Source organism: Macrobrachium nipponense, chromosome 13 (genome assembly GCF_015104395.2).
Source record: "Macrobrachium nipponense isolate FS-2020 chromosome 13, ASM1510439v2, whole genome shotgun sequence".
Lineage (NCBI taxonomy): Eukaryota > Metazoa > Arthropoda > Malacostraca > Decapoda > Palaemonidae > Macrobrachium > Macrobrachium nipponense.
The window spans coordinates 18,462,253-18,464,752 of NC_087206.1; the positions used below are offsets into that span (position 1 = coordinate 18,462,253).

At 38.4% G+C, this 2,500-nt stretch overlaps 1 protein-coding gene across 1 annotated transcript in view; it reads left to right on the forward strand.

The window, feature by feature from the left end:
* The window catches only part of LOC135225669 (probable G-protein coupled receptor B0563.6), a 108,903-nt gene that overhangs the window by 69,638 nt on the left and 36,765 nt on the right, over positions 1 to 2,500 (forward strand). Inside the window, exon 3 of the mRNA XM_064265015.1 lies at positions 666 to 815. Coding sequence (XP_064121085.1) covers positions 666 to 815 — 150 coding nt within the window. The remainder of the gene's footprint in view (positions 1 to 665; positions 816 to 2,500) is intronic.

Here is a 2,500-nt window from a genome sequence, read left to right on the forward strand (position 1 = left end):
ATATATTCTTAGAGCAAAGCTTTCTCTGTGGATTACTGTCTGGATTAACATATCAAAACAGAGTACACAGACACACACACACACACACACGCACACACACATACACACACACACACACACACACACACACACACACATATATATATATATATATATAATATATAATATATATATATATATAAATATAGTAAAAAGGCCCATTAAAAATCGTTTTACAATGCCTTTTATTCTTGATACGTATCCTGTTTTAACAGAAGAATTTATTTACATACATGTTGTACTTATTTCAACCCACACACACAACCAACACACACACACCACACACACAACACACACACACATATTATATATATATAATATATATATATTAAAATATATATATTATTATAAATTATAATATATATAATATATATAATATATATATATATATATTATATATATATATGCGCACGCACACACGCGCATACATAGTACATACTTGTGCACACATTTAACCATACATCTCTCCCATACCAAAGGGATGTTCTAACTTCCTGTATTCACGATTTCTATCACAACCAGCTTATTACCGGACAGGACCAAGTCCTTCCCACTCTACAGTAATAACTTCCTTTCGAGCAACATCAATCATACATTATCTTCTTCCCTTTCCTTCACGACCTCAGGTCCTGTGTACGGTCTCCCGAGCTAAGAAAGTGGTGTTGGTCGTGTACCTACTGTGCTGGCTCCTGACGGCGACGACGCCCCATGAGTGGGTAGTTATCACCCGCACCTCCAAGATCGGGGAGCCATACCTCACTCTCGACTACAGCATCGTGAGTATTGTTTTTTTTTATTTCTATGAGGTTATGATATTTAACGTTAGACTAAGCATTTATTATTATTATATATATATATATATTTTTTTTTTGCTTTATCACAGTCCTCCAATTCGACTGGGTGTTATTTATAGTGTGTTCCGGGTTGCATCCTGCCTTCTTAGGAGTCCATCACTTTTCTTACTATGTGCGCCGTTTCTTAGGATCACACTCTTCTGCATTAGTCCTGGATCTACTTCAGCCTCTAGTTTTTCCAGATTCCTTTTAAGGGATCTTGGGATCGTGCCTAGTGTTTCCTATTATTATTATTATTATTATTATTATTATTATTATTATTATTATTATTATTATTATTATAAATAAAGCTGAGCAGAAAGCTTTCGAGAAATCTGGACGAAAGCTATCTATTTAGCCTTATTTGCAAAATACACTGGTATCCATACATGGACTGTGGATTTGTTTCTCAATTATTATTATTATTGTTTTTTTTTTTTTTTTTTTTTTTTTTTTTTTTTGCTCTATCACAGTCCTCCAATTCGACTGGGTGTATTTATAGTGTGGGGTTCCGGTTGCATCCTGCCTCCAGGAGTCCATCACTCTTCTTACTATGTGTGCCGTTTCTAGGATCACACTCTTCTGCATGAGGCCCGGAGCTACTTCAGCCTCTAGTTTTTCTAGATTCCTTTTCAGGAATCTTGGGATCGTGCCTAGTGCTCCTATGATTATGGGTACGATTTCCACTGCATATCCCATATGCCTTCCTTATTTCTTTTTATTTTCAGATCTTGATACTTATCCAATTTTTAATTTTTCCCTCTCTTTCTCTTCAACTCTGGTGTCCCATGGTATTGCGACAGTCAATGAGTGATACTTTTCTTTCTTTCCTTGACCTTGTCAATCAACGTCACGTCTGGTCCTGTTTGCACGTATCACCCTATCCGTTCTGATACCATAGTCCCCAGAGGATCTTTGCGTGATCGTTTTCTATCACTCCTTCAGGTTGGTGCTCGTACCACTTATTACTGCAAGGTAGCTGATGTTTCTTGCACAGGCTTCCAGTGGAGGGCTTTTGCTACTGAATCATGCCTCTTTTTGTACTGGTTCTGTGCAAGTGCCGGGCATTTCACTTGCTATGTGGTTTATGGTTTCACTTTTCGTATTGCACTTCCTACATATGGGAGAGATGTTATTTCCGTCTATCGTACTTTTGAACATGATCTGGTTCTTAGGGACCTGATCTTGTGCCGCTGTTATCATTCCTTCAGTTTCCTTCTTTAGCTCTCCCCTCTGTAGCTATTGCCAATTATCATCGCTGGCTAGTTCTTTAGTCTGTCTCATGTATTGTCCGTGCATTGGTTTTGTTGTGCCAGTCCTCTGTTCTTTCTGTCTTTCTCCTGTCTCTGTATCTTTGGGTGGGTCTTCGTCTGCTTTTATTAGTCCTTCTTCCCATGCACTCTTTAGCCCACTCGTCTTCACTGGTTTTCAGATCTTGCCCCAGTGCTCTGTTTTCGATGTTGACGCAGTCCTCTATATTGAGTAGTCCTCTCCCTCCTTCCTTTCGTGTTATGTATAGTCTGTCCGTATTTGCTCTTGGGTGTAGTGCTTTGTGTATTGTCATAACTGTTTCCTGGTTTTCTTTGAATCTATGCTGCGGAGTTCTGCCTTCGTCCATTCCCACTATT